This window comes from Aythya fuligula, chromosome 3 (genome assembly GCF_009819795.1).
Source record: "Aythya fuligula isolate bAytFul2 chromosome 3, bAytFul2.pri, whole genome shotgun sequence".
In the NCBI taxonomy this organism is placed as follows: domain Eukaryota; kingdom Metazoa; phylum Chordata; class Aves; order Anseriformes; family Anatidae; genus Aythya; species Aythya fuligula.
The window spans coordinates 71,402,180-71,429,846 of record NC_045561.1 but is presented as its reverse complement, the minus strand read 5'-3'; the positions used below and the strand labels follow the sequence as shown (position 1 = coordinate 71,429,846).

The following is a 27,667-nucleotide window of genomic DNA, read 5'->3' as shown; positions in this document are numbered from 1 at the left end:
TTTTGTCCTCAATGGTGTGCTCCTAAATGGCTTCTGCGAACAATCAGCGTTCACTAGCACCCAGGCTGGAAAATGTCAGCCCAAACAATTCGTTTGGCCAAGCTAGAAGTAGCAAAAAGGCAGGAGGCCTGCCGTAGTCTCAGGGATTTAGTAGTGGGTTATGGCATAATTGCGTAAGAAACTTTGCTAATTTCTGACAGATTCGTTTCTTTTTCTGCAGGCAGTCTGAAGTTACTTCAGAAGGATGGTGCAGAGAAATGAACTCTGATCATTTTGGTTGGCGTTATGAAAATGCTATTTGGTACTGCTCATTGCACGCTTAATGAGATGCACCGGGCCTGTTGTAGGGCTCAAGAGTGACTTCTTCCAATTACTCATTTCTGCGTAATATCTGGGAAAGTATTTGCTCTTGGTTCTCAGGAAGAAAGTCTAACATGAGCGTTCACAGTATGTTATTTTCAGCTCCCCATTGCTTTTGCTGCCTTGGGCAAGAAGTCAGCTCAGTACCCATTTCTTTGCAGCAGAAGTTACTTCAGAGAGAGGTTATATTCAGTGCAAGATTGAATGCAGAACACCACGTGCTGTCATGGTGCTAAATCCTAGCCGGTTACTAGTTTCTTCATCTTACTACCTAATGTTTAGAAATCTCTTTCAGAAAACTGGCATTGTTTTGAGTCCTCACGGGTTGCCATAAGACCATATTTAAGTACATTGCTTTTATTTTCATCTCTGCTCACTGAATTGTATGAATTGCATTTAGCCACCTTTTAAGCCTTCCCGAATTGATCAGTATTTACTGGGGAAATGCTGCTTTTGCTGCATTTACCGCCTCATCGAAGCACTTTTCATATTTAATTGAAGAATGAGGAAATTGCAGGCTTTAGATTACAAACGGATTTTTTTTTTTCCAGTTGCAGTCTGATCCTGAGAGTATGAGAGGAATCTGGTGGTAGGCGTTTAATGACTTGGGAGACAGCCAGTGAACATCTTGTTTTAGCTTGCTTCGCGTGTTGGTTTTATCTAACGTGTGTCTAAAAGGTTGTCGAAGATTTGGGTAAGAAGTGAAAACCTATGGGCAAAAGCATAACAAATTTAATGGGTAATTGTGTTAATAAACTCAAAGAACGTTCTAGCCTTGTGCTTCCAGAGCAAAATGCTGAGTTTCTTGTAAATGAATGTTAACAGACGAATCACTTCTATAATTCTTGAATAAAAGCTCTGAAAGAGCAATATTCTTAAACGAGTGTTATCCTGAACAGCAAGCAAGAAACCTGATTGTAAAACTATCTGCAAAATTTTTGCTATTTCAAGCAAACCCAAATTAATGAAAAGAAGTCAAGACCCCCAAAATACTCTCTCCTCAAGTCTGCAGGCATGTTCCTTGCTGTGAGCATGGTGCTAAACTGAATTTATATTTGTAGCTGTGGGCTTGTCTACTAGCTTGCTTAACGAGAGGTAAGACATTAGGCAGATCAGTTGAAGTACATCAAACTTTAATGGATGCTGTCATTCAGAGCTAAAGGAGCTTTAACTTGATTCATGTAGGGAACACAGTTTTACTGTGCTTAATATTATTTGAATTCATAGCTCTGATTTAATTTTCCATTTAATGATGATTCGAACTATAAATGATATATCTAAACTTCTGCCTCCAAATCTGGAGTATATATGAAGAATAACTATCAGTTCTTCTCCTTTTTTTCCCTCCTTTTTCCTTCTTTCTTTTTTCCTTCTCTATCTGCAATAATTTAATATTTTTTTATTTAACCCTGAAGAACAAAAGTATGTGAAATTTATGCTATGTAGTACTATCAATGAACACTTAGTTAAGTATCCAAGATTTTATTATTTCTTCTTGAAAAATCTGCTATTTTTATGGTTAAATGTCATGGAAGTAGAACCTAGAAGTGTACCCTACCTGGAGATTGCTGTTGTGTTGCTGGGTCGCCCATCAGTCTTTGATCCAGATGGGGCACCAACACCTGATTTCACTTCTTTTTACTTTCTTAGAGCATTAAGATTTCATTTATTTTTAGTTTCTTAGAGCATTAATCATGGGCTTTACGCAAGTTAGGAGATACTGACCCAGCATGCAAACAGTGGATACGAAATTAAGCCATCACAAATTTTCAGATAGTTCTGAATCGTAGGTGAGTGTTGAATTAACAGTTTGTATTATGAGACTGCCTTTTTCATGTAGTGTTGGAAAATTATTGTTGGCCCGTTTCCTAATCACACCACCTAATTTACATTCCCCTGTGTTTTTGTATCTGATAATTGTTTCCAGTGACAGTACTCCCCGGCAGGGTGTTCTTTGACCTTGAGTAATCCACTTGTCCTTTACAAAGCAGGGGCAGAGCTAAATTCTGGAGATGGTTTCACCGCATTCATCATGCCCAGTTGAGGAGGTGTGTCACTTTGCTACCCGGGTTTAAGTTACATTGTGTGTGCAACGTTTCCTGGCCTTCCCAGGGCTGGGCTACCTTCCTTCAAGCTGCAGGGAGTCACCTCCCTTTTCTGGGAAATATTGTCGTGAAGTCTTTGCACTTGAGCCCAGTCCTTCCAGCCACTGTGTCCTATCACTCAGCAGAGCAGTGAAGGAGGGAAGAAAATTGAAAACAGGTTTCCCCTTTGTGGGAGCGCCTTAGAAAACCTTAGAGAAATTGAAAATCGATCATAATTGGTATCTGATCTTGTTCATTGACCTTCTACAGGTGTTTTGGAAAACATCAGTTGCTGGCCCTGGTAATTAGTGAGATACAGTGCAAGAGCAGAGGTCGTCAGGAATCCTAAAAGTGCAGAAACATTAAGTGTAGGCTAGTTGCAGTTTAAAAACCCGGACTGAAAGTTTAGGTTTGTGGAATTATGTACCTCTGTATTTTAAAGGTACGTTAGCAAAGTGTTTTTTTTTTTTTTTTTTTTCTCCCCCTCATTACGAAGACTGATCTTAGATGGCTTTAGGTTTAAGTATCTTTGTTACGTTGATGGGAAAGTCCTTTCTCTTTTCAGTAACAGGAGCATTTCTTCTAATCAACTGAAAAGCAAATCCAAAAATCTGAAAATATCTGAAAATCTTCAGGAATGACAAATAATCCATATTGCTTTTCACCAGTTTACTTTCTCTAAATGTCTTCAGTTTATTTGTTGGTATAATCTGAGTGGCTGAATGTTATTTTATTTTGTTGTAGGCCCACTAAGGAGAAAAATCTTCTGTACAGAAGAGAGAGAGAGCTTAAATTTCTCTATACTTTTCCATTGGAAGGAAAATGGTTGTTAATTCTGTGGCAGGCTGACCGAGTTTGACTACAAAGCCGGTCTTGTAAGAGAAGAGAGAGCATTGCATCTGATTTAAAAACAAAACAAAAATAGAAAAAAGAACCAGAGGTTCTGTTTAAAATGTGCCTTTCTTCTTCCCTCTGCTCCAAAAATGCAAATTTGCCCTCGGTTGATTTAACTAAGCTGGTTCTTGAAATAATGGCTTGAAATAATGTATTTCTTGAGCCTCATAAATTAATATATTTGAAACATCATAAAGGAAGCTTGATTTTTCCAGAGGCAGATATTCAGTATTCATTTAGATGTGTTTTATTTCATAGCAAAGCCATGAAAATAAATGATACACATAATCTATGCATTGGAGCCAAGTTAACATCGTATGATCTTAACGTCAGCATTTCCTTACATATGTGTATTAAAATGAAGGTTCCTTGTTTTAGGTGTAATTTTATAATAGTTCTTTCTATTTGAAAACCCATGCCATGTTACACCATACTGGTTACTGAGAAATGGAAAGAATAGTATTTCTTCATATGTTCTTAAAGCAAAAGGCTAAAGTTAATTATTTTTATTTTTTTTCTGGGAACCTCAAGAATTCAAAATGCAGTTCCTCTAGTTTCTATTCATTTATATTAGTTAAAATGTAATATTTTGGAGAAGTCTTTTGCCAAGCTTTTGTTTCTGAATAATGTTATTTAGCCATGCCAGACCATTTTGAGCTCCTGAAATGAAAATATTTATTCTATAAATGCTTGCTTGATCCTTGTCATAGGAGCAGGGTGTGACAGCTTTTCTGTCTTCTTCCTGTCCTGACATTTGGTGAGTTACTGGCTAGAATTCCCTTCAAGGTCTTTCTGTGTTTAGTTATTTTGTAGAATTTACTTTGTCTTTCTCTCGTGGAAGTTTGGAGTCCCAGCAGCTCAGGGGCTGTTTGATTTAGATGGATGGAAGTGTGGAAGGAAAAGCCCGAAGGAAGCTAAAGCAGCCTTGGGGGGATGCTTCAAGGATCTGCTTGGGGTAAAATAGGAGAATTAGAGCAAATGAGACTGCTTAAACTCATGCTTTAGGATACTTCAGCTTGTCAATTTTCATGTGAAGTCTGCCTTGTAAACTGAGGCATAACTCAGAGCAGTTCATGTACGAATGCCAGTTGTATTTTTGGCATTTCAGTTTGCCTTCCCACCTGGGTTTTGTGTGCCAGTGGCTATCCAAGGGTAGGGGAAAACAGACCAGCACACAGAAGATATCTCCCCTCTGAAGCAGAGCATTCTCCTCAAGTTCCTCCAGCAGTTTTTCTCTTTTTTTTCCCTTTTTCCCCCCTCTTTTTGCATATCCATTTGTATATGTTGTCCACAACTCTTTGTGAGACCTCTTAAATGTGTGCCTGCCACAGGCAGCTTACAGCTGTATGGGCTGGCAAACCAACCTCTATACCAGTTTGGTTTCAAGTCATGACTGAGTAAAAGACTTTTTTTTTTTCTTTTTTTACTTCAGCTTTGCAGTAGCTCTGGAAGTGGGATTTCCCCAGCTAGAAAAGGGAATCCGAACTGGAAAAACCCAAGCTTGAGAATCAATTCAGTTGCTCAACAAAGCTGGATTTTGAGGAGTTTTTTAATGTGGCACGCTGTCCCTGTTCCCTCTTTTTTTTTTTTTTTTTTCTTCTGGACTGATAATTTTTGGATCTGTAGCATCCTTGTTGAAGCTAACAAAGGGTGGTTTTTACATGGTTAGTAAAATTAATAGATGCTTGTTTTTGTTTTTTAATTTTGAGAGATGTCCGTATTACTTCCCCGAGGGAAAAGCTGCAGCATGAATTCAGTATGGTAACAGGCATCAGAGGGTCTATGTGAAAAGAATAATATTAATAAGAGGGAGGAAAGGATGGAGGCTTGATTAATGGCATCTGAACAGGCTGGAATTTTTAAAGAGCCTGTGTGGGAGTCACATGATGATCTTTGTTCCTTTGAAAATCTCAACTTCAACTTAAAACCAATTTATCGTAGAGTCAGAATGGTTTGGGTTGAAAGGGATCTTAAGGACCATGTAATTCCCCGCCACCACCCCCTACTTCTGAGGGCAGGGACGCTTCCCACTAGATCAGGTTGCTCAAAGCCCGATCCAGCCTGTAAATTTCTGTGACCTATGGGGCTTTGAATATATTCAACACACAAGTAGATGGCTTTAAAATTTTGCAACTTCCAAGTGTCTCTTGTGAGCCATCAGGTTTATGCTTTGGTCTTTCCTGTGATGGCTTAGATCCACATCTCTGCCAGTGTAAGGGCTTGCTTCTAACCTTGGAAGCAAGTCAATGTATCGCCCATTGCATTTCCATGGAAGAAACTACCAAAATTTTCCCGAACAGATGAACGAAGTAGATCCAAAGGCCAGAGTAAACTGTGGGGAAGAAGTGGAAGACCTCTTAGAGGAGATGATGTGACCTCAGAATGCCTTTCTGAAGGTGCTTATGGGTTTTGTCTTCACTGACACAGAAATATATGTTTATGGTAAGATTTACTGGTGTAAGTCTTGCTGTTTTCTCCGATTTTTCTTAGTTTACCTTCACAGTAAGTTGAAAGTGTCTGTCTTCACCTCACTTCTGGAGGTGGTAGAAGGCATTATTTATCCAATGGTGAAAAAAATTTCTGTGAGAGTTACTTCCTTGAGGAATGTACATTCTGACTATTAAAGCGCTGAACGCCTTCCTAATTGATCGTTTTGTTTATAGTAGTAGGAGCATTACTCTTCTCCATCCTTCTCCCAGAAGTTGTTTTTAATTTTTTTGGGGGAAAAAAAATAAATAACTTTGTATACCTCAGAGAGCAAGAGACTTCCTAGCTGCTAGTCATGCAACCATTACTTGTACACTACAGTGATAGACAATTTGCAGGCTACGTTCAAAGAGTTTTAAACGAATTCCTGTAGGAGCTGGCTGTTGGTACTTTTATTTTTTTTATCTGCTGGAGGTGTCATCAATAAAACCCCACCAAACCCACCTTTTGTTCATCCTCTGTAAAAACACAGTACTACACAGACGTTGCATCACTGAATCTAGCGGCGGACTGTTAAATCAAATTCATCAGGTAATGAATTTCCTGTGATGATCGAGCTGCGAATGAGATATGCCATTTCCTCTGCTGTTGAGAAGCTGTTCCTGAGCCTTCATATTCCTGAGATGCCATCTTTCAGGGGAAATTCATCTGTTATCAGTTGTATCTGTTTGTTCTCCAACCATTGTTGCCATTCAGCATAATTATGTCTTTCGTCTTTGCTGCTCACGCCTTTGTATTTTGGTGGATATCAATCTAATTTCCTTTCAATAGTTGATTTGTTACAGTAATTGAGCAAGCTTTTTCCTTCCCTGTTGAGGGATGGACTGTATGCTCCTTTAATCACCCTTTCCCTGTATAAGGGTGAGTTAATCTCTGTGGTGTGTGTGGATGGGGAGATGTTTGAACATAATTAAAAACCGTACGTAGTATTTCAAGACTGTATCGCAGAAGACTTTTTAATTTGGATACTTATTTTTGTCTTTTAACAAGATAATATCCCACTTTAGCTTTTTTATTCTTGTGTTTGCACTCTTTCTTATGCTGACTCTCTGACTAGACAGTCTTCTCTGTTTGACTTTCCACACCAAGTCCAGCTCTGCCTGACCCCTGACAGCTCGGATTTCCAGCCCTCTCTGCTGTTGTACCAATTCTGTTGCCAGCTGAATGTTTTCTCCAACATGGCAGGCTTTCCTATCGTGGCCCCCACCCCTCCCCTGCTATAAGAGGCGCTCACATATGAGGGAAACGCTGAATGTCCCTAGTGAGAGAACTGACTCATCAGATAGCAGAAATGACCGCCAGTTCCACATACACTGTGAAGCTGCCAGGAATCCTGCACGCTGCTTCATGCTGCTTGGGCTATCTGAAATAAGATGCTCTGTTCCCTTAGTAATAAACCCGAGCAGTTGCAGATCCATTTTGTGTTCTGGTTGTTGCCTTGTATTAAGGTGCATCAGGTGCACTGCAATCTTTCAAGTACTATAACAGTGTATTAGTCTCTTCCTTCTGGTGTTTGACTTGAATTAATCAAATCTCCAAGCTGATTTACTGCAGCACAAGACCTAAGAAAAATGGTTTTCTGTTTTTTTAATCCGGTTTATAAGTTTAAAGTTTATACAGCAATCCGTGGTGCAGAAAAGCTGTAGAGAGTGATTTACTGGGGCTCTGAAGTTGTCCTTGGGATTCTAGGAGTAACTAAAATGCACATTTGTGAAGTGTGTTTATGGTGAAGGAATGACATATAGCCATTTCAGAGAAAGGGTGCATGGCTTCACTGGTAGACGTATTTGTCATGTGTCAGCTCATAAAGTGGGTATTGGAGGGGTGAAACTGCAAGGAGAGCTATTAGAGAGCCCCTAGGCTGCAATTTTACCTAATTGTAGTCTTCCAAATCTTTTTTTTTTTTCCTTTTCTGCCTTGTATCTCCTGTTTGGATAATGCATTTAGAAATGACTTCTGTTCCCTCATTCGAAGAACTTCGGGTTGGGTTAATTCTCAACCTGTATGAAGGCAAGAGGCAACCCCTTCCCATCAGAGCAGAAACTGAGAGCACAAGTGGCAAATCTGACACGAGGTGAGTTAGGCTGTTCTGTCCGAGATTAGGGATAACTGAAGAACTGGATGCTACCCTGGCTTCCTTTAAAGTAACACGTGCTTTCAAAGCCAGTTAGTCACAAAATAATGATTCAATGTTTGGCGTAGTGGGTAAGTGTTTTGACAAAATTCTAATTAAACATGGAAATCATTAGGGTATATAGTTGGTGCAAGTAAGTTATAAATAGCTTTAAATACATCATTGGCTCCTACCTGTCAGCTGTAATGAAAATGCTGTTTCCAAAGTCTGTGATTTCATACAGCTACGTCTTACATCAATACTTGTCATTGAAACAGTTGTCTCAGACGTGCTGATTTCCATGGCTGTGCTTTTTGGTTCTGCCCAACATATCTTCCCAGTGCTTCTTGAATCCTTCTCCTCCCCTTCACTCTCTGAACACTCATGAGCAATATCAGTTCGGTCCCTGTGGCCACCCTCTCTTCACCTGCAGACCATCTCCAGAGGAGATGATTTTTAGGCATCCCTCTAACAGTTCTACTTGTGACTCAAGCTTTTATGCTAAGCTACAGTTTTTGATCTCTTCTAGTCGGCATCTAGCATGACTGCAAACCCAGCTTAGCGAAAACAGATCTCGTGCTCTTGACTCAATGTGTTGGACTTCAAAGTCACTGTTTCTTTGGTCTGGCTTCTGCCAGTAATGCACCAGCTGCTCTGGGACCAATATTTCTGATGGCCAGAATGCAACAAAGCCTTGAAAAGCTTTTCTTCCACTTGAAGATTTGAGTTTTACATGAAATTTCCTTTGGCCTGCTGTTATGTTGAGGTTGTGGTTCAGAAGATGAAGGTATAAAGGTCTGTTTTTCTCTAAGACTACAAAAGAACTTCCAAAATGTTTGTTTATTTATCCATGTTTATGTAAATGTTTGTTTATTATCCATGGTAATCCATGTAAATGTTTATTTATTACCCATGGTAAGCACTAAAGCATTCATTTGAGGTAGAAATATGAGACTAACACGAAAACTGAGTTGTCGTTCTCCTTACTCAATGTATTTATTCATCTCTTGCAGCACAGTGTAGGTAACAACCTTGTTTAAATATTCTTGATAATAACTGATGGCTAATTTCTGTTACATATTTTTAGATAGAACAAGGCGATTTGACAAGTTTTTGGTCTAGTTTTTAACATTTGTTGGTGTTTAATATAACTACAGAATGATTTAAGGTCAGGCAATCAATTCTGCAAATGTTCTGTATTAAATTATAAACATCCCCTGAAGTACGGCTGTTAATAGAGGTTTTGGTAAGCATTTATGCCTGTGAAGTGTGCTTTGTGACTGCTTCTCTTGAGGATAAAATATGTTTTTATTTATAAGCTTGGTGTAACCCCTGTGATCAAAGCTTTGGGAACATCTCAGAGTCTTTTCGGTTGCAACTTCAAAAATAATATTTTTGCTTTTAATATGCTCATTTACAATATGACTTGGAAAAAAATGTTAGGTAGCCTCTTGAAATTCTTCAGGAGTCTTGATTTGCTTTCAGAACAGACATAAAAAGCAGGCAGGCAGAGAGTGTCTGTAACGTGCATGAGCAGACTTGGTCAATTTAGTGAAAACTCTTTCCGTATCTGTAGATATGGAAATCAACTGTAGACTGTCATTCAGTAGCTAAAAACACATGTAATACGTTTTCTTTGCTTTCTTTGCCCTTACAGCATTCCGTTCTTCAACTTCAGGTCTGACACACAAATTCTGATAGAAGCTCAACACGTTTAACATAAAACTAACATTTTCCCCATGCTTTTTGTAGAAATCAATAGGAGCTTGACTCTGAAAAATTCTGTTTAAATAAAGATGTTTTATCTGAAGTGAATCGAAAGATGCATTAAAAATAATCTGCTCCTTATAAATGAGCACATATTGTCATGGATAAGGAACTTACCACTTTTGTTAATATGAAAACATCCTCCTTTTTCATGACTTCCACGAAAAGGAAAGGTTTCAGGCTTTGCTTATTAATCAGGCTGCTCTGGTAGGTGACCACTGCTGCCTAAAAGTCCTCTGTTCAGACTGGCTTGAGCAGCGTTGTTGTTTAGCATATGGAACTGTATGTTCTTGGGCTGTTTCTTCCTGCAAAGTTGTTTTTTTATATATTTTTTTTTTGAGAGACTGCTTTCCTTCGTCTCATTTATGATGTGAAAACTTGAAATTATTTTAGATCAGTATTGCTGCTAACAGTGTCTTTAAGAAAAAACTAATAGCAATAATAATAAAATCACCTTCTAAAAGATTTTATTAAATTATATAAAAGGCAGAAGCATCACATCAAATCCCTACTGGAAATATTTTTGAGTATTATTGAAAACAAGGAAATATGGCAATATGTGTTGCTACGTGTCAAAGAGCTGCAATTTTAATCTCTAAGTTTTTGGTAGTTTCTAATTCTGAGAAGTAATATTACTATTTGTTAGGTGATAACATTTTTTTACTGCATCATATTAGTGATACGTGGGAATGACTACTGATCACTTTGTTAGGCAGGAACTTCTTTCAGAGCTAGAAGCCCTTGCTGTTAGGGAGACAAAGAAACAAAGAATATTTCCTGCCCGGTAGAAGAAATATTTAAATGATTTCATCTGTTGGAAAAGTGGAATAGATTTAAACAGTTTTAATCGTCTTTAGAAGACCTCGTCAGACCTCTTGTCTTGGCAGATATCTCTATAGCCAAAGGACAGTCTAATTTATAATTAAGCTTTTTCTTTATCTTTTCCCATGAAATAAGCATCAGAAGATGAAGACTTTTTCTGTGGAAAAAAGGGTAGATTTGTCTCTCAGATGTGCCTTGTAACATGCTCTATTTACTCTTCAGCCATTTGAAATGGATGCTTGGCAATTTATATAGTAGTGCTGCAGATGCAAGCAATTTCCAGATAAAACAGAAGTGATCAATCATTTTTGGGAAGACAGTGTCTCAGAAAAGATTCCATGGAAATGATATTTTTGGAAATATTTCTTCCTAGCTCCCACTGAGGATTGATCTAATCTGTCAGAGCCGGGACTCCAGCAGCAGTGTGTGCTTTACTGTGCTCTCTAATTATCAGCGTAATAATCACAAGACCTAGTTTAATCTGGCAAGCAAAAATAAGCTCGGATTTATTTCTGGGTTATCAAAGAGTAGTTGAAAGAACCATTAAAAACAGTTTTTGATAAACTTTCCTTCTGAAAACAAGAACCTCATTGACTTTGAGGCAAGTGAGGCAGGAGTGCAATGCAAAAAATGATCGGTAATGCAGGAATTATGTGGTAATCAGGAACTGTGCTGTTCACATGAAGGATGGCAAGCTACACAAGCTTCACGTTGGCATTTTTTAAATTCTGATGTGTGCTTTTGACAAGAGGACTGTCTAACGCATCTGTAAGATAGAAGCTGAGGGTGAATGGGACAGGTGGGATAACCTGGGAAGAGGGCAGCATGGCTAGTGATGGCCACCTGTGCTTGCAGAGCAACAAGCCCATCCTATGGAGGCTATCTGTATCCTAATTTTGACATTTTTAAGCAAGGTATTGAGTCAGTGGCAGCTTTTCTTCTAGGGCCTGTTTCAGGATTGCTGGTTTGTTTAGTTGTGGTAGGACACCATTATTGTTTTTCTGTTGTGTTGTTCTTTTTAACACGCATGGAAATAACACCGGCTTGTCTGTCTCTTTGCAGCTTTTACGAGAGTTGAAGCACCCTAATGTGATTGCGTTACAGAAGGTTTTCCTTTCCCACAGTGACAGAAAGGTTTGGCTGCTGTTCGATTACGCTGAGCATGACTTGTGGGTAAGTACAGATTTCCCTGAGCATTTGAGATAGTGTAATATAAGCTTGAACAAACTGAAGTGTGTGTGGTGTACCTTCATGTAACACAGATGCATACATTTCTTGCTCTGTAATTAAGGGTCTGACTGACATCCTGTTCTTAGTATACTTTGATCTTTCCTTTAAAACATGCAAAAAGCTCTGTAGATTTAATTTAATGTCAAACTTCGTTTTAAAGCTAAAACAGTTTTATTTTAACATTTAATTGGAGTTAAAGAGAATAAATTAAATCTTGCAAACTAGGGATTGGAAGTGCATTTAATATTTTCTTTTCCCTCCAGTTTTGCCAAAAAAAAAAAAAAAAAAAAAAGGACAGGAATTACTTTACTGAGTTCTCTCACTGAGATACAGTGGAAGTGACCAACATTCAACCATGTAATGTTGTAAACTTCAAGCAAAGTGCAATAGGATTTGATTAATCTACTGTACAGGTGGACATGAATGACAGCATGAGCTGAACTCAGATACAAATACTCAAGCTCTAAAACTTTCAAACCTTTCAATGAAGTGAGTTGCTTGGAGCTGGGTTAGAATTTAAACGCAAAAGATATCGAACACTTACTAAGAGTAGCCAATATGTTTGTTCTTCCTTTGATAGTACTGTCAAGGAGAGAAGGTGGTAATATTAATTTTGATAATGCTTTTTCAAGGCTTCAGTAATACACAAGTTGCTATTAATAATGATACTGGTTGCTCATTTTTGTTCAAGAGCATGTGCACTTGTAAATGACACAAAAATGTAATCTGGAAGACAAACTTGGACCATGCAAGTAGATATTTTTGGCTCAGAACAATTGAAGTCATGAGATTTCAGCCCCATCTTATGCTTAAAAATAATCGGATTTTGGTTGTACGGCAGCAGCTTTGTATTTTTGTTTTCTTCATCAAATTTCAGTGTACACAGAGTTTGTGTATTTCTCACAACTGGTGACAGTGAAGATGAATAGAAATGCAGCAGATAAAACCCTGTATGGATAGAAATTATTTGTGCGTCAGCTGGGTTTACTCATCTTAAAGACCAACCACAGCAACCACATTTTACTGCTACATTGAGTGACTTGTTTAAAACACCTTTTTTTCTAAACTTTTTCCATTTGAATTTATTTGGGGCATGTGCTTTTTACACTACATGGTGATTTTTCACATCATTTAACGCTTTAGATAAAGAATCGCTGTGGTCTGATGTTCTTGCCACTTGTTACGTCTGGCTGGGTATTGGTCATAATCTCTGTGAAGTTAATTCTTTTCCATTTTTTGAGATTGAATGTTTGTTGTACTAGTTATTTGATGTGAACTGGTCTCCTACTTCCTAACACTCTTACTTTTTTTTTCTATGGGACATGCAACACAAATCATTTTTCCTTTCCTGTATAAATGCCCATGTTTCCTTGCTTCTTTAGCCTTTACAGGAATTCTTTTCCCTCCTTTGCATAAAATTGGCCATATTCAAGGCAGTCTTGGTTCTGGCTTAACCTTGGTCCTCATTTCCTTTACCGTCAGCACTTCCCAAGCATCACTCTTGATTCCCCTTTTGTCTCTTTTGCTCACTCCCAACTTTGTGTCTTTTTCCACGCTGCCTCCTACACATGGAACAGCCTCCCAATTAACGTACGTAAAGATCCTTCACTATCCTCCTTCAAAAACCTCCTAAAAATCCACTTACCTTGTAACGCATTTCAGTAATACCAACCACTTGCCATTCTGTCTGTGTTGTGTTGTGTTTTGCATTTCCTGTGCTTTACAGCTTGTGCCCTCTCAGCAGTTTGGGGTAGAAATTGTACGAGGGGATTGGCACGTTGTGTTACTGCTTTGCACCACGTGCTCCCCCAGCATGACTTAAAAACAAAGTAAGTTTGGTCATCGTGGGTATCAGTGCAGGATTTAAGTTTTGATAGATGTGCCATTTCTAGAGAAACATGGATTCCCAAAGGCAAACAGTTTAAAATGCAGGTATCTTCGAGTTACTTACCAAGATTTGTCTTTAAGCATGGGAATTGTCCATGTTCAAAGCTGCCCGGCTTTAGTAACTCTTACCGGCTTCAATGAGAGGAGTAGATGCTCGTTACTTATAAGCATCAGATTAATTAAAATCATTACATCTTCAGCTTCTGTACTGGAACCATTTGGCAAGAGATGAATAAGCTGTATTAGATGCTATCTTTTTCTGTTCGTTTTGTAATGCTGAAAAAAACTGTCCCATTCTAATGAGGAAAAGTGATGGTGCCAATTAAGCTTATTAAAAAGTTCTTTTATGGTGAGCAACAACTTTTTTTTTTTAAACTTTGCATTTAATTTCCAAGGATCAGACTGCTCAAATCTGAAATTTAAGATAGCAACATACTTTATAACGTGCTGTAATTCCTGTTGATATCATTACCAGGGGATGAAGAAAGCTTATGCTTATTTAGAACTAGTTTTGACAGGTATTGATGAAGACTTACTGTGTTGTTACTGCCTACAAACATGCTCAGTTTGACTGCTAAACCTATCACGGATTTTTCCTTCATCACCTCTCAAGTTACATTATACAAAGCAATGTGTAAACGATTCATGAGATTACAGCGGAGATTGTCAAAGAATTTAGTAGATCGTTTGACGATTTATACTTTGTGTTTATTTTAATTACCAAAATTCTCAGTGTAACTCACAAATGATTTCCTTGTGATTTTTCTGGGCTATTAGCCTCAGCTGGTAAAGTTCTTAGGATATTGAACGTGCCACATATGCTAACTTACAGCCTATTGTCTACACTGTCATCACTGCTTACATATGCTTATGCTATGAATTAAATGCAGGATTCCTTAGCTTGTACCTCACCATGTGCAAAGGAAGCATCTGACACAAGGTTTATAAAGGTGCATGGCCGCAGCTGTTACTGAATACCTCATCCATTATGGGCCACATCCTTTCTTAACTCTTGATAATTTGCTTCGGTCTCACACCTTTGCTATATGCTTGGATTGTCTGAAAGCTTCAGCTGCAGACGTTCACAGCCAGAGAACCAACTGTCTCTTGTTACTTCTCTAGCAAGGAACATTCCCTTTTTAATATTTACTCATAATGTCTTAGATGCTTTTCATTCAAATTGTGTCCAGATTTTCTCTCTCGATTAATTAATGTTTAGATTAAATATATATATATATATATATATATTAGCAACTTAATAGTTAACATATGCCTCAATTAATCTTAAGTCCTTAAGTCTATGGGTGGAATTGATACTATTTTTAAGTTACCCTTTCCAGTACGCAGACTTCACAGTCTTACAGTAAAACTATGCATGGATGAACAAGTGTCATTTCTTTAACTGATAACATCTATTTTTCTTCTATGTTCTTTAATGACTTAAAAGAAAAAACAAGTTATTTTGAATGCATGTTTTTTGTTGTTTTATCAGTAAGGAATAACATTTGTATATAACTTTAATGTATGTTCCTTTATGTCTTAAGTAGTGTATTGCTGTTTCAGAACTTCCTATGTAAAACTTTGAGACATTATTCAAAATTATATTAAAAGCATTAAATGCATGGTGATTACTTAATTGGACTTCTCTTAAAGATTGATGTGAGACCTGCACTAGGGATGAATTCTATTTCTTGAAAGTGTAGTTACTTTTAGCTATTGGAGAGGTTATAATACTGAGAGATTGTGTTTCGCTCTCAGCTAGTCCCCTATACTTCTACACCATCAGCTTTTTAATACTGGTAGTAATTCAAGCACACATTTTGTAAGTACTGCAGACAATGTGATCAGTGTGTTCAATTCCACAGTCTCTGTATCTTTAAAAAGGATTTTAACATTGTAAAAAAAGATATCGTAACTCATTTTTATATTTTGAATTAGTAGGGTGTCTCCTTTTCTTGCAGAGTACAGAGTTAATTCACAGTCTTATTTAACATGTATGTGTAATTTCAAAGCTTTAAGGTCCCCCCCATTCTGGAAATGTGTGTTGTAACGATTTAGAATGATTCAAAAAATTTATTTTTTTAACTCCTGAAAACTAGTGACACTTTTATCATGGTAAAATGTGTTGAATGTGTTTTATAACTCTAAAAACTTTGCTGGTTCTTAATAAGTGATTAAATTATTGAAAAGTATTGGATGATATTGAGTATGATCATACATTTGCTATCAAAGACCAGTTAAACAATGGGTATTTCTAGGTCTTGTTGAATGTTTGTATCTTATTGCATTCTAGTGATCTCCAAGAAGCAACTATTTAATAGCATATATCACTGAGAAACTAAAAATTCAGCTCAAAGTTAGCTTTGATAATAATAAAAATATATAGGCAGACTGGTTTTGTGCTATGTGGAATACTTGTTGCATATATATTCTGCGTATTTTAAAACTTAGGATAAGGGTAGTCACGTGTACTTAAAAAATAATCATCAAGTAATGAAAAGGAGAAAATACTCCTCCTGTATGTGAATTTAATAACACTCTGCCTCGCTCAATATCTGAAAAAATATACTTTAATAACTGAACTTATGTTCTTGTATACTAAATAAAATGGTGAGGGTGTTGCATACTGATTTGTGCAATAACCTTGCAAATTTGTTTAATCATGTGAATATTTTCTAATAGATCTGAGGTTTTAAGTCTTCAGATCTAGTGCAATCGGTTGTAACTCTTAACTTCCTTTAGGCTTCAGTTTAGCTTTTAATCATGAGAATGATCCAAATGCTAGTCAATCACAAAGATTTTTACTTACTTGAAGATAGCTTTCTCAGTGTAGCAGTTTAATTTTTCTCTTCTAATTTCCTGTAGCCTCATCCGTCGTGTACATATTTTCCAGTACAGGATTCTGCTAGATGAGGGAAGAAAGTAAGATTTATTGAAGGGAGTGGGCTGGAATAGTTTTTGATTGCTTTGAAGTTATCATTTCTATCATCAGCCATTGTTAGAGAAGGCTGTCTCTTTACACCATGATTTATCCGTTCCAATTATAGTAGATAGGGTGGTTTTTTTTGACACAAAAGTGGTAGCTGGGCTTATAGACAGCAACACTATTCCTTGTTGATAGCTGTCTGGCCTGAGAACGCACTTGTCATATCACGAAAGACTTAGATTATTTTGCTGTCTTCTTCTGCTAAAGCTGTAGGGAGTTGAGGGTAGTTTGTTTAACAGTAGCAGGAATACTTGGTATTTCAGATATATACTGAAAGGATAGTTGAATCCTGACTTCTTAAGATTATTGTATGGACTTTTTTTTTTTTAACATGTTTTGCTCTTAAAGATCTAGAAAAACTAGAGACTTCTGCGAAACCAATACTGAATCTGTTTTCTGTTCACGTTTACTCTCTGCTTCAAAGTTTAGGTATGTAGAGTAACGTTTAGCAAACGTAATGTATTAAAGATGCTTTCAAAATTACTTAAAATGTTGACCTCTTTTCACTCAGAAATATATTATTTTTCAGGCAGTGTGGTTAATGGGACTCTAAAGAAAATACTTGAGAATGGCGGCAGGACAGCACTGTTTAGAGAGAGGGTGCTGAAGCTTATTTTTTTCTCCTCCTCTTTCTAAGGACCACTGTGTGACGTTTTAATGCACCCCAAATTGGAGACTTAATCTCTGTAGAAATACTTTTACCCGCTTTTGTTTTGATATGATTTTAGTTTGCTTGTGATATACCCTGGACAGATTTTTTGTGTCTAAACTTTGGTGTCTGAAATTAGTTCTAAGCTTAGGCTTGTGAAGCTGTGATTTATTTTTGCAATAAGAAATGTTAGTCAGGTTACATGGCTCTGTCTTTGCTTCATGTTTTTGAAAATTGTGCAAACAATGCACGTTTAGTTTTTGTACCACTTCTGGATTTTATTTTTCCATATCCTTTGAAGTGCTTTAACACATAACAATGCTAATCACCTTCATTTGAGTATTGATTGCTGAAGAGAGGTTTAAAGTGAGACTTGAAGCTTTATATTCTGAACCTTTTTCTTGACCCTGGCACAGATTTAATGTGTATGTAACCTCCATCACTTTTGTTTATAAAGCCTAATTTTACTTTTTACTGGTGCATTGGAATTGTCTGACATGCTTGTGTTTTATTCTCAAAAGTTGGGTGAGGGTTTGGATAGAAAGAAGAGTTTTGCTGAAGCAGAGCAGACAATTTCCATCAGCGGGGAGAAGCACTTGCGTTGACAAGATAAAATTTCATTTTGATGGAAATGCATGTAGTTTTAAAACAAGAATTTATTTCAGCAGTAGAACTCAAAAAATCATATTTTCTAGGGAGTTGTGTCTTGAGGTCAAGCTCCTGTAGGGATCATCTCATGTCTGTTGAGGTGACAGCTTGTACTGTAACTTCTTTTAGTAAGACATATGTGAAATGTCTCCTTTAGGGACTTGCTTCCATGAAAACTTTCCACATCTAGCTTTGTTTTAACCACTGTCATACTGAACAGCAGTTCTTGAAATTAGGAATGGGATGAAACAAACAGTGTGTGTTTGTATCAGCTTGACTTCCTTACAAGGAAAATAAAATTAGGATTTTTTTGAATGCTCATTTAACTACTTGATGTAAATGCTAGGGGGTTTCATAGAACAAACTAATTCAATTTGGTCTATATTTCTTGCATTCTGTTTGTATTACTTACAGTGGAAACTTTAGAAAATGTGTGTAGCTCCTCATGAGCCAATTTTCAAGCCAATTCCAATACTGTGGGCAACACAGAAGGCACATGAACTACTGGATTGGATACTGTTTCATGAGTTGCAATTGTATTTTCATTCAGAATGCTTAATTATATTTCATTTCTTTATCTATTGCCATTTGCATGGTCTTGGATTTGCTAAAGTTAAAATGGTTTTGCCATGCAAAAATCAGCAAAATTGCTCAGGTGAAAATTCCCTTAGTACATGTATAGCTGTGGTGGTATAGCATCTTTGGCTAGGCGCCTGACCTGCCCGATCTGAGAAACTCCTGTCAAATTATGACAATTCATTTATTTCTGTTGTAGTGCGCTTATTTTTCACTTCTAATTTTTATATGAGGAATATTTTCCTACAACAGTGGTAAGGACTATACAGCTATATTTCTGAAGTTACAAGGAAATGAGTAATAAGTAAAAGCTTGGGCTTGTTGCCACCAGTAGAAAAGATGCCGGTGAGTAATGGCACCAGTTTCCCCTTCTGTTTCTTAAAGCAGCATTAAAATTGCTGTTCAGTGCTGCTTGTGTGTAATGCTCTTTTTAAAAAATATATATTTGGGTAGTTGCATACGAGAAATTTGGGGAACTATTTTTTTTTTTTTAAACAACCCCCTTGAGAATTGGCCGTGATCACAAGCACTGTGGGTGCATTCCAGTGGCATGGGGCAAATACAGCTTTTCAGTTCCTTTTACTATTTGGCCCTGTGGTATGTTTTTGAGAACTGAACAGAAATTAAACTGTGATGGGGTGAAATTAGCTCTTGTGACTAAAATAAACTAGTTTATATCAGTAAGTATGCAATAATAATTTTTATTTACTTTTGTAGGAAACTGAATGTTATTTAGTGGTGATATTGCTTGCTAGAAAGAAAAACTATCAGATGTAATTATCTGAAATTCAGAAATATGTACAGTAGACATTGACTTAAACTTAGACATGTAAAGATAACCCTGTTTGGATAAAGCTATGTTATCTTTATCTTGGTATTATTAATTTTGAAGATCTTGCTGCTGTCAAAGTTGTGGTGTTTTTGACATTTATTTCCCCTCTGCATTGTAATGAGGATAGGAAATTTTGAAGGTGATGTAAACCTGTCCCATGGGATGTCTCGCTAGACATGACGTGGGCCATTTGCTGTGTGTGGCTCTGGCAGAGCAGGGGCCCTCTTCATGCTGAAGCACCTGGGGACAGGGGGCTGTCCATAGCTGCGAGCAAGAGTTTTCCTAATTCTTTTGCAAGAAAAGGAGACTGGAAAAAGCTCACAGCCAGCAGCATGCAGGGCTTTTAATCATAGAACCACAGAATATCACAAGTTGGAAGGGGACCCACAGGCATCGTCATTCCAACTCCTGGCTCCACACAGGACCACCCAAAAATCAGACTATGCCTGAGGCTTGGTGCCATGCCCACAGCCCTGGGAAGCCTGTCCCAGTGCCCAACCACCCTCTGGGTGCAGACCCTTTCCCTAACCCTCAGCTCCACGCCGTCCCCTCGGGTCCTGTCGCTGTCCCCAGAGAGCAGAGCTCAGCGCCTGCCTTTCTGCTCCCCTCATGAGGGAGCTGCAGGCCGCCATGAGGCCTCCCCTCAGCCTGCTCTGCTCGGGGCTGAGCACACCAAGGCACCTCAGCTGCCCCTCACATGTCTTGCCCTCCAGACCCTTCAGATCCTCAGAGCCCTGAGGATCCCCACTAAATGACAATGCTGTGAGGATTGAGAGAAACAAGGTCACTTAAGTAGCTGAACTGAAAGCAGACAGAAAGGAGCCTTTGACTGGGACAAACCAGCACATAAGCAAGATGATGTAGGATGATGTATCTAGGTGGTATTTGACAGTCAAGAAAGAGCAAGCTCGTCCTTTCCATGTGCTGAAGTGGTAGCTTGAGCTAGGAGGTCTGGCTGAGAGGCAGGGTGCTTCACCTTAGCTCTGCATTGATACAGCTGTGCTAGCTCTGGTTTAGAGGTACCTCACATTCAACATAAGGCTGGATACCTGCCTCAAAAGTTCATGTAGGCATGCTCATGGAACAGCAGAAAAAGAGGAAACCTTCCCATCCTGTACCCTCACAAAAGTCTTGCTCCAGTGGGTGGCCTTGGCATGCTACTAGTTGCTTCATTAATAAATAGCATCCTGCTCCTTTGCAGCTCTCCCATTACTTTAAAAGTCTTAGTGCTTTAATATTTCAAGGGACAAAAAGCCTTCAGCGCAGGGTTCATGGTTCATTTGAAGAAAACTGGCAGCAACAAGAGGGGGCAGGGACAGAAAGCAGGGGGCCCACCTAGTGCCTTTGCACTCAGGGGATGCAGCTGAGACAGCTCTACTGGGGCCAGAAGGGTAGAGTTCCTCCTGAAAGTACCAGGTGCTGATGTAGTCACGTGGTGGCCTAGGAGAACCTTTGCAGTTTCATTTTCTGTGTTCCTGTATTATAATGGCTTTTGTGGATCCTAGTCAGTTTTTAAATAGGCATAAAAATCCGTTTTAGTGGTTGCATGTGCATTGTTTTTACCAGGGTTGAGCTTGGTTTAGGGCACTGTGTGTTGTATGTAACCCATGACTTTTGGTGCTTTTGTGGTGGTGTTTTTTTTTTTTTTTTTTTTTTTTAATACTGTGTATTAATAAAGATAATAATTGTGGATGTTAGAGTATGGTTACTGCTTTGTAAATCATACTGTAATTACCTATGAAGGTGGTTATCCTGTGAGCATTGTACAGTACTGGAAGGTAGGGGCTCCCAGTTGAAAATGTGACACAAGATCACTTTGTGACATGACAGCAAGAAAACTCTTCTGGAGAAGTAATTCCTTAAAGCTTTCCAGTATACTTTTCAGGGTGATTGCATAATTACAGAATCAGGTACTGAGAGCTTGTTTGCTGGTCCTCATTTATATATTAATCTAATACTCTTGCAGATTTCTTTAAAACTTTTTAAATATACCGACAGCCACTGTTGTGTTACATGTAGCAGTGAAAAGATCCATGGACACTTTCATTTTAATAGGGACTAAGCAGCTTTTTTTAAATTTACTTTTTAAAAAAATTCTCTTTAAACAATATCTACACATTTACCAGGTGCAATTTAACAGTGACTGAAGTGTTAGGAGTGGCTGAAGTTCGGTGAAAGCCAGAGGTGACGTTAACCTGTAACCACTTTCCTTGTGATCGTTAGTGACAGATGTAGTGGAGGGTGCTGCTGGCGGGAGCAGAGGTCTAATGAAAGCACGGCCATTGACTATCTCTTACGTTTGGAGGGGGATGATCTCGAGCTAGACAAATCCAGTTTTAAAAATTGGGTAATCAGTAGTCTTGTTGCCGTACAGATTAGCATTTTGAATCACTTTCATTAAAAATGCAAGCTGCTTTTGCAGCTTCTGTCTCACAAAAAGCACATAATTGGAAACTATTTTGTTATTTGTGATGCTTCTTTGAACCTCCTTCAAAAAGGGTGCATATTTTTTCATCTGAATGAATGGATTTCGTTGTTCGCTTATTGAAAGTATGTTGAGATTGCATAGCCCCTTGAATAGCATCACCTCACCTGAGGATTGAACAGGTAGAAGGGCCTCACCCTGCTCGTTACATGGTGCAGCAAAACCAAAACTAACCCATCATCTCCATGTTGATCTTACAATAAATATTAATTAGTGTATGAATATTTCATGATCTCTCAGCAGTCTTTTCATTATCTTTTTTCATTCTTTCAACTGACTAATGTGAGGGTCCCTTTTTGCATTCCATGGTTTCAAGTGATACTTGTCCTCTTGTGGACTGACTGACTTCTGTAATCAATGAAGTGTATGGCCAAAACTTGGAAGTGAGAATGTAACCATTTTTAGATGTTTTCACATAATCTCACCCTAATGATGTGGGATTTTGTTTCATCTTTCTCTGCTGGATTCTGATTTTGGGGGAAACGTTAAAGTGTAGTGATAGGTACCCTGTCCTGGGTGGTTTTGGAGGGTAAGGAAGGGGGTGAGAGCATAGAGCACAGGCCTCTTTCCAGTATATGCTGCTGGTTTGGAAGCTTCTGATCTAGCAGTGGTGTGGGTAAGAGGATCCCCAATGGGTAGGAGGGAGGGAGGAGAATGTCCAAGAACTTTTACTGGAGGTAAGTAGCCAGTCTTCAGAAGTTACCAAAAGCTTGACACCTATTTTTAAAGCAACTTGGAAGCTAAAAATGATTTAAGAAAATTGAAAGTACATCACAATTATTTTTAATTGCAAATTTCAACAAACTTTGTATTTCATTTCATTATTTAGTGTTACTATTAAAAAAAAAAAAAAAGTTTTGTTATCTAACAAGCTTCATGTATCTACTTGTTTTATTTCTAGCATATTATCAAGTTTCACCGTGCCTCAAAAGCAAACAAAAAGCCCATGCAGCTGCCAAGATCTATGGTTAAATCACTACTCTACCAGATCCTTGATGGAATCCATTACCTCCATGCAAACTGGGTGCTTCACAGAGATCTGGTAAGTGTTGCATGCTGCACCTGGTTAAGGAAGTTTCACTTGCCTGTCATGGGGTAGGAAGAGAAAAGTGCCTATTAGTAATCTTGCATATCGATCCGTACACTCTTCCTGTTATTGTTGTGGGAGACCGATGGGGGTTTTAAACATGAAAACAAACAATGTTTTTACATTGTTCTTGTCTGAGTCATCTGAGCCCGGACAATGACGCTAGATCCGGTGAAAGGGCTGCAGATACCAATATCCGAAAACAGTACATGAGCCAGCTGGTATACATTCATTGAACTTTCTTATAGGTTTGTGCACTACTTTGAAAAGGCACTTAGGGAAGTGATTGATACTCTTGTACATTGTTTGGCTTACGTGCAAGTTACCATAAAAGCTAGTGAAAGAGGAGTTTTTTCGTGGAATATTTCTTTTCCATGTGATATTTTTTCTGACCGTGGGAAGAGAACTTTGAAAGAGTTGTCATCGTAGAAATTTCTCATGACCTGAAGTGGCTCTTTAAGTTGATTGCAGATTACGAGGGCAGCCAGTTGCCTTGTCTTAGTTACCCTTTCCCCTTGAAGTTTCCCACCACTCCTAATACTTAGGCGAGTTGCTCTCAATGGTTACAAAAAGAGGAATATTCATATGGGTAGAGTGCCTGCTGCCACGTACATTATAACGAGAATTTTTGGTGTGAGACAAACAACATGGTGGTTAATACGATAAATCTGTTAGTAGTTATGCTGCCTTGGTAGAGTAAGATCAGTAGTAGGTATGGTGGGAAATACAATGTGATCTGTGTATGAAGCCACTGTCTTCATTTGGTTGGATATTTCTCAGTTGCCTTGGTAAATCAAACCAGGGATGTGTGTCCAGGAGCTTATAATCACTGTTGTAGTTTAATAAGTAAACATAGAGTGTTCCCAAGTCTTTTAATAATAATTAAGGGGCTTATATTCATTTTTGGATGCAGGTTGAATGTTTTGTTAAAAGGTTATGAGTAAGTTAAGACAGCCCCGGAATGGAAGTTAGAGATGTCTTCTGAAATAAATTTAATTTTAGTCATAATACCTGGTAACAGTGGCCAGAATTGGGGCTTAGGTTTTGGTATGGATCATTTTTTACCTTGTTCTCTGGGATTTGTTGTTGATCTTTCTGTGAAATTCCAGATGTTAGTATATTTGTAGGCTTTTTTTTTTTTTTTTCCTTTGGAAGAGTAGCCATGAGCAAAAGCAGGAAGCAAGTACATCTTCAGCTCTCATGCTACAATTATTGCTTTCCTAAGGAGACAGCTGCTGTTTTGCCTGATTTCTGAGATGTAAGATGTAGTTAAAAGGAACACCTGAGAAGTCTATATTCAGCTATGTGTAAGGGAAACATATGTATTCATATATGCAGTCAAATGCCATACATGAACTTGTTATCTTGATAGGAAATACAAGATGGTATTTAGGATAACAACAACAAATACCCTAGAGAATTTTCTTTCAAGTGTTTGTATTTCCAGCCTGCAACACCCCGTGTTTTGCATGACCAGTGCTGCTACTTTACAGGTTGTATTAGTTGTTGATGTGTTACAGCAAAGCTGGTGCATACTGTCTCCCACTTTTCTATTTGAACTTTGGGAATTAAGGGCTGCTTTTATGAAAAAGACCGTTTTTCATATCACTGGAATGATAGTGCTTGACTGATGTTATATTTGCAAAGGGAGAAGAATAGAAAGTTGTGAAGTCTAGTGTGTTCTTGTTATGCAAGTAAGTTTAAACTAATTCTTGGTTCCCTCAGTGAGAGAAAGGAAAAACATTAAGAATTGCTTTGGTACAGTGGTGATTTAAAGGTATATTCGCAATTCTTAGTTTTTTTAATCATTGCAGATCTCTGAAGGTATTTCAAATCATTGGTTTGTATCTGGAACACCAACCAATTGATGGTATTCTGCATGTGTCATGTCTGCTCTTGAAATTAGTATTAATACGATCAGTTAGTAATCAATTTTAATTCAAATAAATGATTATATATGTATTATTTTTGTTTATACACTCATACCTGTGATTTTTGCTTCTAAGAATCATACCTCAGGCCCAATTTCACTAGGTTCAGCTTCTTGTGTAATAACAAGAACTAAATCTCCAGTGTTGTCTTAAGACAAAGCACAGTTCATCTGATGCTTTTTCCCTTAGCTCCTTTAGTTCCACGGGAAAAATATTTTTCTATTTCATACAAGCCAATATTTTGCATCAAGACACCTTGTACTTTCCTGGTTTAATATAACTCTGTTCCTACTATTTTTAGCATGTGTTTGGATGTAGACCAAAGATGGTGACATCCATAAAAGTCGTGTTATGCTTATTTCATTGCTTTTTCTTTATTTGAAAATTAGGTTCTCTAAGAATATATCATGTAATATTAGTTAAATTCTCCTCGGCCACAGAAATGACCTTTTAACAAGTGTTGCAATAAAAAAACAAACACGAGAGGTTAGGCATGAGAGGTTAGGTACTTGCTTGAGGGTATTTCAGGAACAGGGTTTAAATCTTAAATTGGTGTTGTCTGAAATCAAAAGACGTTTTAAAGAAGACAGAACACCACATGTGGTTTTAAAAAAGTCTCATCCTCAATGGATCCGTATTATTAAATACCTTAAAATTGTTACCCTAAAGTTATTTTTAAGATCAGCAAAATTGTTATAGAGTGATAATACAGACCTGCAATACGAATCATCATGTCCTTGGGTTGAGCTAAGCGATAGTTTCCACCACAAGGAGACAGTCTCAGTCTCCTCTTCAGTACCATCAAGGCATTGCCACCCATTTTAATTAGCTGGTGGATGACACTCATCTAACTCATGGTAAGCTCATTTAGGGAGTTAAATGTGGAGAAAGTATTCAGTTTTCTCCCAAAGCATGAATTTTCTGTGGGGTTAGCTCCCTGGCAAGTGGGATGTGTGCAGGAGCTGCTTGGTGCAAGAGCAGCATGAGATTGCAGAGAGTGGCAGAAAGCAGAACAGGTTGTTCTGGCATCACCTACAAGTAGAACGGATCAATTTATTGCTAAAATGCATTTTTTTAAACTTAGGGGAAAGTGCAAGTGTGTTTAACAGATCTCATTCCATTGCAATTCTAAATTTGTGTCTGCCTTTAATCTCTTCTGGTGTAAAATTTATGTCAGATTAAACTGTCAACACAAGTCCAAATTCAGGAAAGCGCCCAAGCTGAGGCAAATGATAGTACCAGAGAAGCTTGTACTCAGACTTCTAGAAATATAAAAATAATTTAAGGTCGTGTGTAGTTTAATTTCTTGTAATGTTAGGGCTATTTTGTTTCTGGGTTTCTCATCGTGGAAGGAGCTCACTGGCTTTCAGGTATAATTTTTTTCACTAAGCTGTTAAAATCTGTCATTTAAAAAATATTTTGCAGTAACTTTCTGTACTTCTAGATTCAAATCAGTGCAGAATATGGGACAGGATCATTAGGGTTTCTGATAGGTTTGGGTAGCATGGTGTCCGCTTATTCAGCGTGGAATTGATGTAAGTCTATAAAAACACATACATTTGCTGTCCTCTCAAGTCACCTGGAATGCTATTTGGTTATCAGATTGTGTGGTGTTGGGGGAAGATAATTTTGTATTTTCCTGCTTCGCAGAGGCATCTGCAAATGGAGATCTTCCACGTACTGTTCACAGTGTGGGTTCATGGAAACAAAAGAAAGGAATTTGGCAGTTTTTCTTGTGTTAAGAACCCTTTGGTAGATGCTGTTAGTTGCTCATGGATAAAAACAGGCAGAGACCGTTTCCCTTCGAACTTGATAAAAGTCATTTCTATTTGTAATAGGATGTATCCTCCTGGAGGGGGACATTATCTACAAGATGCTTTAAGTGCACGGAAACCATACTGAGGAATTCATTTAAGATTCTGCTCATGTCCTTGAGCCTGTCTCTAGAATAATGCCTAATGTTGTTAAAACTACTGGTTGAAAACAAATGTTGGAGATTAAGAGAAACGAGGATTTTGTTTTCCTCCCCTAGGATCGTGTTAAATAGTTGCTTTCAGCATTCTGAGATTGGAAACTTGCTGGTTGTAGTAGACCTGTAAGATTAACTTGACAAAATGAGCCACCCTCCTGAAGTGTTTTTGTTACTTTATTAAATACTTGTTGACTAATAACTTCCCAGCTTTTCTCCTTTGCCTCTCTGCAGCTTGAGAACGTTTAAATTGACACCGTGTGTCATTTTACAATTAAGGAGGCGCGCTTAGAGCAAAAAAAAAAAAAAAAATCTCTGAAGAGATGGAACAAAGCGATATGGGTGAAAAGGCTCGGCAGCTGACACGCCTGCAGACTCGCAGCTCTGATTTGCATAGAGAGGGCAGAGTCAACATGTTCCGACAAAAGGTGTCCGTGAGTCGTAACGTTGCAGGGATGTACAGCATTCCATTTCATCCCAATCATTTGTGTGATTCCTCCTTCGGAGAAGCTGTAGGTGTTTCAAGCACAAGGCGGCGGAGATCCTAGACGAGGTGCTTCCCTCAGCTCTTTGATGTACGAGTTGCTGGCGATGCCGCAGGAGGCCGTGCTGCCTCTGCTCCTTCCTGCTCCCCTGCGCTCCTCTCCTTCCAAGCTGGGGGCTGCAAAACTAAGCCAACTTAAAAGGAGACTCGCAAGGAAAGTGTCGGTCTGCGTGCGAGTGCATTCCCTGATCTGGTTCAGCGTGCAGTTACACAAATGCTGGCGTTAGATGGACACATGGGCGAGGTGTTTTGTGTGTGGGAACCAAGTGGACAAGGATCTTCATCTTCCATCTTCAGTGCCACTGTCATATTTTGC

General features: G+C 38.2%; 1 protein-coding gene across 1 annotated transcript in view; it reads left to right on the top strand.

Moving 5' to 3' along the window:
- The window catches only part of CDK19 (cyclin dependent kinase 19), a 108,249-nt gene that overhangs the window by 30,021 nt on the left and 50,561 nt on the right, over positions 1 to 27,667 (top strand). Inside the window, exons 3-4 of the mRNA XM_032184628.1 lie at positions 11,590 to 11,700; positions 22,722 to 22,862. Coding sequence (XP_032040519.1) covers positions 11,590 to 11,700; positions 22,722 to 22,862 — 252 coding nt within the window. The remainder of the gene's footprint in view (positions 1 to 11,589; positions 11,701 to 22,721; positions 22,863 to 27,667) is intronic.